We start from the raw sequence: 12,842 nt of genomic DNA on the forward strand, positions 1-12,842 counted from the left end.
TCTTTTGGTTTCTTTTTTTTTCATAGCATTTTATCAAACTGTTGTCTGCTACAGAGTTAAAAGTATTGTACTAGTAGTAATATAGCATCCACCATCTCCTGCTTGCATATTTCTGAAAACATTTTAGTGGTGTGGCAGCCATGGGTTGAGCCAGCCCTGCAAACCCTGTGGATGGACGATGCAGTGGACAGTGGGAGGAAGCATCCTAAAGCTCTCTTTGCAGACCAGCCTGTGTGATTCTCCACTCACCGACCAGAAAAGACAAACGGCAGGTCTCAGTTGCAGCACCTCATCCATCCATGTCTGATCTTGCATCGGCAGATTCAGCAACACAGCCAGAGACTTCCTGTAATCTATTACAGTTGTTAAAAAAACGGTACAGGAACAGGTCACTCAGGTTAATCTTGTAACAACATTTTGACACACTACTGTGTGGATCATCCCATTTTCTCTTTTCACACTGATTAAACCAAGTTGGCACTTGTTCCATAAACACAGTGCACATCCATATGTTCACAACCTTCAGCTTTTGATCAGTTTCACTTATGGAAGAGTTTTCATTTTTTTAAATAATAAATGCTTACAATGCTAAACAATTCTTTAAGCTCCAGATCCCAAACTAAACTTTTTTTTATCATCACAATTTTTTCATTTTTGTTAGCGTATTTGCGGCTTACCAGGGCTAAGCAACTTTGAACGACTTTAGAAGCTGTCTTACTTCACTGTTTGTCTTAAAGGTTTAGGAGCTGTGTCTCTATTTCACTAAGGCCTGCAATGCTTCAAATAAAGTACATTAATTAACTACAACTTCATTTTTTAAACCACTGAAGAATGCAGAGAACTGACTAAAGCTCAATAATATTGAGCTCTTAGTGTGTTTTGTCTACTCAGTTTGGTGTCTGCTTCTTTACTTGGTCCACGATTATCTCTGCACCATCTTTCTCCCGTTGTATCTCTCCTCATGCCGCACCTTGATGTGTCCTGTCCTCAGATGTATTCTTCCGGCTGCCTCCTGGTTTCCACCTCGAGTTTTATTATCCAAATTTAATGGTCTTGATGGTCACTGTAGTGGCTATATTCATTTCTTGAAGGTTCTCTCTTTCGCTTATATTTAATATAACCACACGACCTGACAAGCGCCTATTTTTATGCGTTGTCAACAACGATGTAAAACCATCGCGTGTCCGCTTGTTTATTTTCCACATAAGCCTTTCAGAATAAAGCTCAAGATCCTGTTGAGACTTTTCAAAATAAACCGAATCACGTGAAAGATTATGCAGCGTGTTTAGGGATGAGAAACAAAAAAGAGCAGTCAGGTGCTAAAAAAAATAAACCTTAGACTCAAACGTTAGAACAGGCTTTCTTTGCTAATTAACAACGTCACAAAAACCTGTTTTATTGTGAATACATATGTGTGATGAGACATCTGTATCCACTTCCAGGTTTTGGTGGTTACTTGTATTAGCGAGTGGATTATTTAGAGCAAATTTAGAGCAATATTTGTCACCGTGCTCAGTTACTCACTGAGACTATATATGGACCTCAGCAACCTCAGGTTCTATCGTTCATTCTTCCAGGTCATTTGGGATTATTTGAATTTTATTTGCTTTACACACACATCCACACACTACACACAATACAGACAAACTGATGATATTTTTGACTTTGTTTTTGAAATACAATTATTTTCTTCAGTGAGGTGTCCATATTTTGTCTTTGCCTTTCAGCCAGGGGTGTGAAATTAATGTTGGATGATGCATGTGATGACAGTCACACATAATTAAGGGCAAACACTGAACTTGAACGCGTGAAATCATCATGAAATTTAAATTTTGTGGCAATAAAGACATTTATTATTTGTATAGTAGTTTAAAATATGAACAGCTCCCTCATTTAATGTGATTAAAGGATGAAAATAAACAATGCGCTTGTTAAGACATTTACCAGTAAAGAAAGAGAGCGATTGGTTAATTCATAAAGTTACAGATTCAGGGGTCTTCACACAGGACTTGGCCAACAATTGAATGACTCTATAAAATATATTGAGTCTTTGGATGTGCTAGTGAAGCTCTGAGGTGTGCTGGATTTGTCAATAGAAACAAGTCATCTGACTGGCAGAGAGAATGTCGAGACCTCAGGAGGACATTTCATCCTCAAAATTTAATCTTATTCAGCTCGTTTTAGAACTGAAGAAGCTTCTCGGATGAGAGGTGAAATGTTTTCATGAAAAAAGGCCACTCGCTTTCTTTCCAAGCTCTTTGGAACAGACAGCTTATTGTAAGTATCTTCTAAACAGCTTTGCACTGATAAATGTTTCTGTAGATAAAATGTAGAAATACATTAAAGCATCATAGTCAAGGGAACAGAGGAAAGAGGCACATAAACTCTGACTGTCTTGCACCATTAAATAGGGAACAAGATCATGGAGTGAGGGCACTCTGACAATAACCTAGCATTACATTTTCAGCTTACATCTGGTTGCAAAGCACAGCTGACTTCATGATGCTAATATATATTCATATAGTGACAATAGCTTTATTTTACAGTATAAAACAATAGAATTATCACTGTTTAAAACAATATTAACATTGTACTGAGCAGAATAAAGTATAGGATGAAGAGAAGTCAGTGTAATAACTCCATATGAGGCTGTCAGTAAGCCAATATGCCTACTAGACATATTCATATACATGAATGCATTTAAGGACTTACATGAATAAAGAATCAACCATACAGTGAAACACTGATCTTCTTTAAAAATGTGTAATTTTAAACAGGATAAAATGATTACATTGAAAATGAAAAATAACAGCTGCTGGTTGTGAAGCAGAGGCTCCTCTGGTGGGTTTTTTGGAGGTGAGGAGGACGTCAGGAAGAAGCTGATCCTTCTAAACAGCCACTTGAGCTTCTGGTTGATTTTGTTATGTTTTGTTGTTCTGATTGTGCAAATTAAGAGAAATGACTTTAGGTTTGACAAGGAGTTACATTCAAGTTTCTTTTGAACTTGAATGTAATTCAAAATATATACTGACAATTCACAAAACAGTTATATTATTGAAAGTGTTAATACTTTAAATGCTTAAAGAGATTTCTGTGATAGTAGTATTTACTGTTTACTGTAAATACTACTATCTATCACTCATTTGCTTTCACTTTACTGTTGTAAATACTACTATCTGTTTAAGAATGCCTCATTACAGAAATGATACCTCCTATATTTTGGTGCTTTTTAATAAATCTGTTTTATTTGGCCATCACATCTCACATTGTTCCAGGTCTTGAAGAAGTTTGCTCTGGGATCCACTGCTGCACAGCCCTCATTGCTGATATTATTCGACTCCTTTCACTCATTTGCTTTGAGTTAGTCCACATTATTCTCCTTTTATTACTATTTTCATTTCTTATTCTGGAGGAGAATGCAATGTTAGTAAACGACCATTTCCTACAAATACACCTCACCGTTGACTTATAAAAGTTTCACATGTGTAACATATTAAACTTTTACCCTTCAGTGACAAATGTTCCATCCCACCATTTCCAAGTGCCTTAATAATCTCTGCAACTCTTATAGACTCTATAGGCCAACAATGCCACGGTGATAATGAAGAATCAAGAAGAGCTAGGTAGAATAAATCCACATCTAACTTCTAACAGTAACATCTAACAGTATGAATTCACTTCCAGGGAAAAACTAAATGAAGATTAATGGACTTCTTGCCCATGGCCGTCCCTTTTATTTGTAAAAAGAAATTTGCCCCTGCATATGCCAACATACTCATGGCTGAATGGGAAACTGCGGCCCATTCAAAATGTGTCAAAAATCCATTACACTATTACAGGTTTCTTGATGATATCTGGGGTGTGTGGCAACATTCTCAACATGTTTCTGAGTACTCTGAATAACCATAATGTTTCAATCAAACTCAAATCTACAATTAACAAAACCACAATTGACTTTTTGGAAACAACCACCTTCAAAGGCCGAAATTTCTCACAAACCCATAAATTGGACATTAAAGTATTCTTTAAATCCACGGACACACATGCTCTGTTGTTTAAAACGAGCTTTCATCCAAAGCGCACGTTTGCTGGTCTAATTAAGTCCCAATTATTACGATTCCATAGAATCTGCACCCAGCAAACTGACTTTAGAGCAGCCACTGAAATTCTATTTTCAGCTCTCGCCACTAGAGGGTACTGTCACTCTTTTCTAAGAAAATGCCTTAAATCATCCTACAGACTAAACCCATTGATTTATCTGCTATTCTGCCGGTGGTGGTCACATATGCCCCATCAACATGCAAATTGGTCAGAGTGATTAAGAACCATTTTTAAAATCTTGTCCAGGAAACCCAAATGCTGGAGGGATTGTAAGGTAATTGCTGCCTTTAGAAAGTTTCACCTCTCTGAGCCTGAACTGAGAGACCAGGGGCAATTTTTTCAGCACCAAAAATGGTTGCGCAGCTTTTCAAATGCCAGTGTGTTCCTCTCACAGTGTAAAGTTACTCTACGCTCTAATAATTGTGTTTATTTGATTACCTCCAGTAAATGTGGTATCCAGTATGTTGGTGAGACAAGTAAGTCTGTGAAGGTTCTCAGTCATCCAGGTCATCGTAGTCTAAGGAGCTTGGAAAGAAAAGCGTTTGGACTTCTTTAAGTTAAAGAAGTCTTAAAGAAGTCCAGACGCTTTTCTTTCCAAGCTCCTTAGACATGAGACAAGTAACACACTTCTGACCAAATTCACCCAGCACAGATATAATGTGTATGTAAAATGTGTCAACACACAAATGTGTCAAACACTTCCTATCACATGGCTGGGAATCTGTCAGGGCCACAATGATACAGGCAAATCCCAGATGGACAGCTCAGCAGAGGAGAAAGGCTGAGAGAGTCTGGATTGCCAAATTAGACACAGTACACCCCAAAGGGTTAAATGAAAAGGGACCTAAAGTCCCTATATGTATATAATAGTCTCTTATTACTGTTTCTATTGTTGCTGTTGTTATCATCAATATCACTGTCACTGATTGTGCATTTACTGATGTAGCATCCTGACCCTGAGGTTGATCCTAACCTTAACCAGTTTTAGCCCTATGCTGGACTTAACCTAATCCCTGAAGCCCAAAGCTGAGGTTAATCCTAAACCTAACCACTTTAACCCTATGCTGGGAGGACCCTAGACTCCAAACTCAAACTCAAACTCTCTCTCTCCTCCTGCTAAAAAACAAACTTATTATTAGTTCTAATTCGTGTTGAAATATCTGTGTTTTATAAACTAATAAGTGTTGCTTATATGACTGTTCAAGGATAATAAAAAAAAATCTTTAGAGGTCACTGGAACCATGGCAACGTTAGCTGGCTAGCAGCTAACCTTGTTGTTAGCTGCTAGCGATCTGGAGAATAACAGCATGTAAACACACCGTATTTTAAAAGGCACAACACAGAAATGAACCTTCATAAGATGCAAATACATTTTATTTACGCTTTCCAACAAATAATGCCTGACTGTAGCTTGTTGAGGTTTTGACTTTAATGCCAGAATGATCAAGAGCAGCTAGTGTCCAAAATCATTTTCTTTCATACTTTGGAGTCACATTTGTTTGTTTGCTTTTTCTATTTCTTATTGGTGCTCCAACTTTCTCTAACTCTTACCATAGTAAGCTGGATTGTCTTTTTTTGTCATACTGTATTATATTATTGAGCTCCTGAGTCACTTTACTGTGTTTTGATGTTTTTGCTGCTGGACCCCAGAAATACATTTCACAGAGAAATTGTTGGAATAAAGATGTCCTGTGTCTCTGATCAGACCTGAAAGAGATTTAGCAGTTTGAACTACCAAATTCACACCTTCATTAACCAAAGCTGACATGTATTTATCTATTTATTGGAGCTGCCAAGCAGGAGGAAAGGTGTTGGAGTCTAATTGGCATCGTTTTAAAATTCAACCGAAGGAGTGATGCAGCTGTTAATAATTTGCTGTTTTGTTATGGTATTTTAATGTACTCTAGTCTGTGCCTGGTTGCATTTTGTTGTGTTTGATTTTTGTATTATAATGTGTGTACATATGATGTAGATTGTGTGTGTCATTGTTGTTAATTTTGTGTAATTAGCTTTATTGGAAGACTAAACCTCTAAGGATCTTCTACTTTAAACCCCTGATTAGAGATTAGAGCTCATGTGTTTTTGATGGAAGAGTTAAGGTCCCTTCTCAGATATAGATATAGAGATTTGAAGAAATAACCTGGGTAGAGAAATAACACAAAAGGATGGAGAGTAGTTTAAATTTATAAGGTGAGCTTTATATCAATATTATAACATTTAGTTTTTCTTCACTATATTGCATTACACATTGTAAATATAAACTTGCAAATGCTGTTATAAAGCTGTAGGTGATGGGAAGCCTGTGGCTTTTTTGCACAAGAAAGTTAAGATGGAGAATTAGGACCAAAATGCAAAAAATTGGCATTTTAAGAATAGAAACAAAATTTCAAGAGTAAAACTGGAATAGTATTTTGAAGGAAAAAAATCAAACTTGGAAGTGGCTGCATTTGTGCAAGAAGAAATAGTGGCAATGGACAGATGCAAGGCTATTGATGGGGGAGTTGTATGAGATCAGGCTGCAATTGACATTTCACAGAAGAGGGCGTGAGAAATTTAAACAATGACCATTTTATGTAAAGGTTTATTCTGTCCTTCTGAAACCCGTCGTCCTTTCTTATTCAGTTTTTAGCTGTTTATGTTGTGCACTTTTAGTCTTTTTGAGTTTCTTGATTACTTCCTGATGTGTTCTTTTAGCTCATGCCATCGGCATCTGTCTTGATGTAAATCCACAAGGATCTGTTAGGGACATATCTTTTCTTTTCTCAAGCTAAACTGGTTCTTTTGAAAGATTTAGTATTTCAACCAGTCATTTATACAATTAATAGCAACTTGGTGATCGCTAGCACTGCACCGAAAAGTATCCATTTACAGTGAGCTGATTAACACGCAACAAAGACATAACTACTGGACAAGCAAATGCACGAGTTATTAATTAGTCAGTCTTATTTACAGTGTGTGCTCCATGTTTCCAGAATTCTCCATGGTTAACATTTTGAAGGTTACTCCAGGAGCATGTCTACAGCATGTCATCATTGAAGGTAATCAGTCTTTTTTTGTTTTTGATGAGGACTAGAAAATTTATTTATTTAATCTGAAAACTTGTATACCAGCCTGCCTCTCGTTCCCTGTTACTGTATGTGTGCTCATATACATTTTAGGTGCCGTAAAACCAGCTAGAAGGCCTCTCATTAGTTGGTACAACAAAGACAATGTTGGCATGCTGCACAAATTCATGGTGAAAGAACCCAGGCTGTTGTGGAACGGACTTTTACGTACATGGTGAGAACATCATTAGAGCAAGCTGAAATTCCAGTACATCTAACATTTTCTCCTTGTTATCACATGTGCAAACTGTTCCTCACGTTACCTTTGCAGGACAGTAGTGATGCGTCGCGAACGAAACAGCTCTTAGAGCCGGCTCTTTGAAGTTACACGGTAGTTACAGTCGCAGTAGCACAGGAACAGAGCAGGAGGGAGAGAGAGAGAAAGAGAGCCAGGGGCAAGAACAAGAGACAACCTCATCACATCAGAAAGGTATAGTAATCATCCACGACTATTTTCATTTACGGTTGATAAAGGATTCAGAAAGTTTATTCATGCAGTGAATCCTATATATGCAATTCCAAGCAGGAAAACACTCTCCACAAAAATCCCAGGCCTATATGACAGAGAATGTGCATCTTCTTTTTGTTTTGCATATTTTAATTTATATTTTATTGTGTTGTGGTTTGCAGTGTTTTGTGTTGTTTCACTTTAACTTTGTTTAAAAGGAAAAGCTGAAAATTTAAATAGTTAAAAGTTGAAGTGTAAATAGTTGTTTTTTGTACTTTATAATTTATTTATTACATTTTATGTAGCGTGAATAAATAAAAGTATATTTATGGTGACCCTTAGAGACAAAACACAGCCAAAAGAGCCGGTTCTCTATAAAGAGCCGGAATTCCCATCACTACAGGACAGATAATAAATGACTCTTGCATGAGAAACTAGAGGCGGTGCCCTTTTTATTAGAGGGACTGGATAATACCGAAATCAGAGTCCTGTCGCCTTTACCGGCCGCTGGTCTGGACAAGGAGGTCACATATGAGAAGTTTCACCAGGTCAGTCACAGTTTGGGTGACCTCGTTGGACAGTACTTTACTGGGAGAAGCCAAAAGGTCAACTGGAGATCGAGGGAATTCTCAAGGTAAGTCATTATATTCAAACTTGAATGAATTAGTGTTCACTTCATAAAGCCTAATTTACTGCCAATATTAATGTCAAGAGATTTATTCTAAAGACACTTCTTCAGCTAAGTCTAAGGGTAGAAACACACACAGACGCTGTGTTTTTCACTTGTATACAAGGGCGGTCACAGAACGCTCACAACAGAGTGGGGGCCCTGTGATCAGCGCTCTGTTCTTGCACTTGTCTTTATTTATATGCAAAAATAATACAACAGTGAATACGTCTATTCATAGGCAGAGGAAAGTTAGTGCGTAGGGAGTGAAGATAAGAGCGGTTTAGGTGTATGCATGTGTGTTGTGGGATACAGAAGGACGCGGCCTCTCTTCTTGTTAGGGAGCGTCAGATAAGAGTGTCCAGCTCTCCTCTTCCTGGCAGGAGTGAAATAATAACAGCTTGTTCAGCTGTGAGAAAGAATTTATAAAACAGTCCTGTAGTGGACAACAGTCTAAGTCATCAAAAGGTCAACATACAGTATTCTATCATATGCAAACTTATATCATTAAAAGCTTATACTGACTACTAAGTACAACTCTCCGTTGACAATTAATAATTTATTCTTTTTGATAAGTGACACACCTTTGTTCCAGGTGGGGACAAATATTACGGGTGTAGGCGAGTTGAAGCTGGACACAGATGGCACTCTGAGTCTTCGACCCCCTTCTAACGGTTCACAGTACTTCCTGACCCCAGTGGACTTCGACGCCACACAAGGAGAGAATGAGAACTTTTTGGTGGAAAGTGTAGGTCATTATTTCTGCTTTGGCAGGGGCAGCAATCAATTTCTGGGCCAGGTTACGCTACTACCGCCACCTTGAGGCTCACAGGGAGCAGGAAAGAAAGGAATTTAACAGACTGCTGGCTGAAGCCGCAAGACAGCAAAATAATGTACCAGGACAGGACAACCTTCAAGGCGTGGCCATGTGTGTTATTTGCCTCAATCAGCCCTGTATCTGTGTCTTGTTGGACTGTGGACACGTGTGCTGCTGCCACACCTGCTACCAGGCTCTGCCACAGCAATATTGCCCTATTTGTAGACAGAGGATTGTAAGAGTGCTACCTCTGTATCAAGTCTGACGTAGCTGTGGAAGCAGGTCACCTCAGTAGAAGCTTCGAGTCTAAACTGCTACACTTATTAAATCAAAAATTAAATGTGAGTCATGTTGTGAAAACATTTTGTCCATAACGGAGATTTGTTGTGGGAAATATGGGAATATAAAACAAGTGGAAAAATGTGTAAACTTGTGCAATACAGATGTTTGTTTTGCTGAGTGCTCATGTGCCTTGTTTTAGCATTTTCTACTGAGTGATGGTACTTTAAAGTAAATGGACTGATTCTTTTATAGTGCTTTCCTGCCCTGCCTGAGCACTCAAAGCACTTTACACAACTTCCCTCATTCACCGGTTCAAGGAAGCATTTTTTTGCTGGGATTTTAACTGGGACAGCAGCCTTAATCCCTCTGAAGACTGATGACCCAAGCTTTGAAGAAACAGTTGGTGCTACCAGCCAGCTTACACAGACAAATGCACATCTGACTACAGCTCCTGGAATTGATTGCCTGTACAAATATATCAATACAGTGGTCGGAAAGATAGAAAATACTTCAACAAGTGCTGGGAGCATAGAAAACTGTTCTAGCTGTTCAAAAAACAAGGATACGTGGATGCTCAAATCTTCACAATGTGCAAACAAAAAAGACTGTGCACTGTGCAGACTGTGGAAACCATTGTGAAATTTACCTTCTTGCTGTTGCTGCTAAATTGCTACTGTAGCCAAAATCCTCTGTCACCTTCAGAAATATCTATTAGAAGAGATTTTTCCTGAAAGCCAGTGTGGCTTCCAGTCTTTCACCCACTGTGGACATGGTCAAAGGAGTTCACCTCTCATCCGAGAAGCTTCTTCAGTTCTAAGGTCAAATGGCCGAGGTCCATCTGACCTCAGGAATTCACATGACAAGGTGGGGCCAGGTTTCACAATGGGCTCACCTGAAACCCTGGCTGATTAGGTCCCACACCCGCTCTCACACCTTGGCGCATGTGATTAGAGGATCACCAGGGGGTCCTTTGTCCCTCATTGGGGGGATACTCCCACTGGGTTTAAATCTGGGACTCTCGGCCATTTGACCTTAGAACTGAAGAAGCTTCTCGGATGAGAGGTGAAACGTCTTCAAGCAACTTAAAGAAGTCCAGACGCTTTTCTTTGCAAACTCCTTTAACTACGATGACCTGGATGACTGAGAACCTTCACAGACACACTGTGGACATGATCGTTATACTAGTACGACTGCAAGAACAGTGCATTGAATAACATTTTTGTTGATTTTATAAACACTTTGGACGCAGTAGTCAGAGCGCTGTACGGTTGCCGGATATCTTTGAATCACCAGACAAATACAAGCAACTGGTTCTTCTAGTTATCAGCAAGCATCAGCCCAGACACATGGCCACTGAAATTCCTGGACCGCAAATAAAAATCTCTTAAACTCATGTTTTCTTAAAAATAAAATATAGAAAACAAGTAAAATGTTTAAACTAAGACATTTTACTATTTCATTAGAATAGAATAGAATAGAATAGAATTCAACTTTATTGTCATTGCACATGTCACAGGTTCAGGGCAACGAAATGCAGTTTGCATCCATCCAGAAAGTGCTTTAGTCGTGATATAGATATATTACAATATAAATTAGCAATAATAGAGATGTGTAAGTATATTACAGAAATGGGTCTATTATGGTATGTTATAATGTACACAGTGTGAAGTATGTTATGAATATTCTATAACTATAAGTATGTACAGGCTGTAGTGAGTACAAGCTATGTACAGGCTATGAACAGGATATAAATATGAAATAAAAACTATACAGAAATCTGAGAAATACAGTTATACAGAATGTGAACTATGTAAGTTATAAACAGTTGTGGGATTAAAAATTATCGTATGTACAGAATGATTATCTACACAGAACTATACAGTAGTGGTAAAGTGCTAGTGGTTGTGGGTGTGTGTATGTTCAGTCCATGAGTTTAACGTGGGTCAGATGTCAGGAGGCAGAGTTCAGGAGTCTGACAGCTGTGGGGAAGAAGCTGTTCCGGTACCTGGTGGTCTTAGTCCGGAGGCTCCTGTAGCGCCTCCCAGAGGGCAGGAGGGTGAAGAGTCTATGTGATGGGTGACTGGGGTCTCTGATGATTTTCCCAGCCCTTTTCAGACACCGCTTCCTGTAGATGTCCTTTATGGCAGGAAGTGGTGCTCCGGCGATGCGCTGGGCAGTTTTCACGACCCTCTGCAACGCCTTCCGGTCCGAGGCAGAGCAGTTCCCGTACCAGACTGTTATACAGTTGGTCAGGATGCTCTCGATGGTGCAGCGATAGAAGTTCACCAGGATGTCTGAGGACAGGTGGTTCTTCCTCAGAGTCCTCAAGAAGAAGAGGCGCTGGTGAGCCTTCTTGACCAGCTTGGAGCAGTTGGTCGTCCAGGTGAGATCCTCGGAGATGTGGACTCCCAGGAACTTGAAGCTGCTCACACGCTCCACAGCCGTCCCCTTAATGTGGATGGGTGGATGTGGGTCAGCATTCCTCCTGTAGTCCACGATGAGCTCCTTAGTCTTCTCGGTGTTAAGCAGCAGGTTGTTTGTGTCGCACCACTCAGCCAGACGATCCACCTCCTCCCTGTAGGCGGCCTCGTCGTTGTCACTGATGAGGCCAATCACCGTGGTGTCATCTGCAAACTTAATGATGGTGTTGGAACCATCAGCAGGTCTGCAGTCGTGGGTGAAGAGGGAGTAGAGGAAAGGGCTCATCACACAGCCTTGTGGTACACCGGTGTTCATTGTGATTGTTGATGAGCAGCGGTTATCCAGTCGGACATGTTGGGGGCGGTTGGTCAGGAAGTCCAGTAACCATTTGCAGATGAGGGAACTGATGCCCAGGTCTGTCAGTTTCCTGATGAGTTGTGAGGGGTGGATTGTGTTGAATGCTGAACTGAAGTCTATAAACAGCATTCTGGCGTAGGTGTTGTTGTTGTCCAGGTGTGAGAGGACAGAGTGCAGTGCGATGGACACTGCATCCTCTGTGCTCCTGTTCTGGCGGTATGCAAATTGGTGGGGGTCCAGGGTGGGGGGGAGACAGGATTTGAAGTGTGCTAAGACCAGCTGCTCTAAGCACTTAGTGATGATGGGGGTGAGGGCTACTGGGCGGTAGTCAATGAGGCTAGATGGGTTGGAGTTTTTGGGTATCGGGACGATGGAGGTGGATTTGAAGCAGGCCGGTACCACAGCGTGGGCCAAGGACAGGTTGAATATGTCTGTCAGGACTCCTGCAAGCTCCCCAGAACACGCTCTGAGAACACGCCCGGGGATACCATCAGGACCTGCAGCCTTGTGGACATTGATCCTGCTCAGCACCGCTCCTACATCGGTGGGGGAGAGAGTCAGAGGTTGGTGGTCTGGCGTCATGTCTGTTATGGTTGTGGTTGTGGGGTTGCCTCGCTCAAAACGAGCATAAAAGTTGTTGAGCTC

At 40.2% G+C, this 12,842-nt stretch overlaps 1 protein-coding gene and 1 pseudogene across 3 annotated transcripts; both read left to right on the forward strand.

The window, feature by feature from the left end:
• Nucleotides 1-5,338: 5,338 nt before the first annotated feature.
• LOC109200632 (mitochondrial ubiquitin ligase activator of nfkb 1-A-like) lies at nucleotides 5,339-7,822 on the forward strand. 3 transcript variants are annotated; one of them, XM_019356210.2, is made up of 4 exons: nucleotides 5,339-6,680; nucleotides 7,074-7,139; nucleotides 7,260-7,380; nucleotides 7,477-7,822. In XM_019356210.2, exons 1-4 carry the CDS (start codon nucleotides 6,662-6,664, stop codon nucleotides 7,511-7,513), a joined length of 243 nt encoding a protein of 80 aa, XP_019211755.1. In that variant the 5' UTR covers nucleotides 5,339-6,661; the 3' UTR covers nucleotides 7,514-7,822. The 3 variants fall into 3 exon arrangements, 2 of the variants coding, with proteins under 2 accessions (XP_019211755.1, XP_019211754.1); XM_019356209.2 differs by having other exon boundaries at nucleotides 5,339-6,645; XR_003218063.1 differs by having other exon boundaries at nucleotides 5,339-6,291; nucleotides 7,260-7,822.
• A 159-nt stretch (nucleotides 7,823-7,981) lies between these two features.
• LOC109200636 (mitochondrial ubiquitin ligase activator of nfkb 1-A-like) lies at nucleotides 7,982-10,273 on the forward strand (annotated as a pseudogene).
• Nucleotides 10,274-12,842: the final 2,569 nt, after the last annotated feature.

This window comes from Oreochromis niloticus, unplaced genomic scaffold (genome assembly GCF_001858045.2).
Source record: "Oreochromis niloticus isolate F11D_XX unplaced genomic scaffold, O_niloticus_UMD_NMBU tig00006521_pilon, whole genome shotgun sequence".
Lineage (NCBI taxonomy): Eukaryota > Metazoa > Chordata > Actinopteri > Cichliformes > Cichlidae > Oreochromis > Oreochromis niloticus.